This window comes from Pygoscelis adeliae, unplaced genomic scaffold (assembly GCF_000699105.1).
Source record: "Pygoscelis adeliae isolate BGI_AS28 unplaced genomic scaffold, ASM69910v1 Scaffold977, whole genome shotgun sequence".
Lineage (NCBI taxonomy): Eukaryota > Metazoa > Chordata > Aves > Sphenisciformes > Spheniscidae > Pygoscelis > Pygoscelis adeliae.
Window position 1 is genome coordinate 174,758 of NW_008825130.1, and position 1,471 is coordinate 176,228.

Below are 1,471 nucleotides of genomic sequence, written 5' to 3' on the forward strand. Positions count from 1 at the left end.
GCCAGCCCCTGTCCTCGCTGTCCCGGGCCCCGGCCGGAGACTCGGCCGTCCTGTGCCGGTGCAGCTGGTGCTGCGCCTCCGGCACCTCCTGTCTCGGCTGGGCACCGGCACTGTCACTGCCGCAGCTGGGCACACGGGAGCCTTCCTCGGGAAAGGGGGAGCGCAGGAGGCTGCGGGAGTGCCTTGGCTGCCCTGTGGGGAGCGGTGCTGCGGTTGCTCGCTGCAGCTGTGGCCGCATCCAGCCCGAGCACTGGCACTGGCAGGGAGGAGGGACTGGGCTAAACCGTCCGAGCCAACCACGGGGGCTTACTTGTGGCTGTATAAAACGCAGTGACTCCGTGGTGCCTCCTGGTGCAAGGGGTCTGCATGGGTTGCCTGACCCCGTGCAGCAAGTCTGCTCGTTACTGTTCTTCGTGAGAGCATCCTTCGGAGGCTCGCGTGGCCGAGGAACACCACAAAGCCCCGCGGAGCCCCTGTGGCCAGGGGGGACCTGCCTCCCACGTACCCAGATGAGGACAGACCTGCCTTGAGTTCACTGTGCCTCCTGGCTGATCCTGTTTTCTGGCGACCTGCGTTTTGTCCTTAAATGTTGCCAGGGGAGGGATGCAGCGTGGGAAATGCCGTCTGATGTTCGACATGATCTCGCAGCCTGTGGCCGGAGTGGGGCCGGGAACTGCCACCGGCTCTGGGCATCACCGTGGTCCTCACTCTTGTCTTCCAGCCGAGAGGATGTTCTGGAACCTGATGCCTTTCACCACCAGGGACTTCTCCATCCGCTCCCTGGCTGACCGCCTCGGGGACCTCAGTTACCTCATCTACGTGTTCCCCGACCGGCCCAAGGATGAGGTTTTCTCCAAGTACTACACGCCGGTTCTCTGTGAGTCCACGCCAGGTAGCGCTGCCCCTTCACCCTGTGTGCGTCCCTCTCCTTCGTGCATCTGACCAGGGTGGAGCTGGGGCTCACAGCATCCCTCTGCCCCAGGGCTGCATCCAGCCCAGCGGGGGCTCTGCTGCTGGCCGTGCATGAGCCCCCAGCCCCACCGCAGGCTTGCGGCACGTGCCAGCAGCTCGGGGCCTTAGCGCTGCCATCTTTTCTCTAGCTAAAGCTGTGGATGGATACGTGAAGCCACAGATCAAGCAAGTGGTGCCAGAGTAAGTCTGACCCTGAACGCAGGCCCTGGGCAGTCCCATGGGATCGTCCCCCACAAGCTGGCTGGGGCAGCTGGCAGCCCCGGGCACCTCTGCTCTCGGGCTCTGGCACCACCAACAGCCACGTCGGTGCTGAGCTGGCGCTGAGGGCCGAGGAGCATGGGCCCGTGGCTGAGGCAGGGCTGTGCGTTCCCTGGGAGGGCGGATGCCCCCGCCTTGCCGTGCTGCCACCCAGGGGGCTGGGCACCCTGCAGGTTGTTGCTGTTTGTGGGTGTGGGGTTTGGGTCCCCTGCCTGCCCCCCGCCAGCCACGGGAGGTGCCG

General features: G+C 65.7%; 1 protein-coding gene across 1 annotated transcript in view; it reads left to right on the top strand.

The window, feature by feature from the left end:
• The window catches only part of LOC103920532 (signal transducer and activator of transcription 5B-like), a 2,841-nt gene extending 1,675 nt beyond the window's left edge, over positions 1-1,166 (top strand). Inside the window, exons 7-8 of the mRNA XM_009328280.1 lie at positions 722-877; positions 1,101-1,166. Coding sequence (XP_009326555.1) covers positions 722-877; positions 1,101-1,156 — 212 coding nt within the window. The 3' untranslated portion in view covers positions 1,157-1,166. The remainder of the gene's footprint in view (positions 1-721; positions 878-1,100) is intronic.
• Positions 1,167-1,471: the final 305 nt, after the last annotated feature.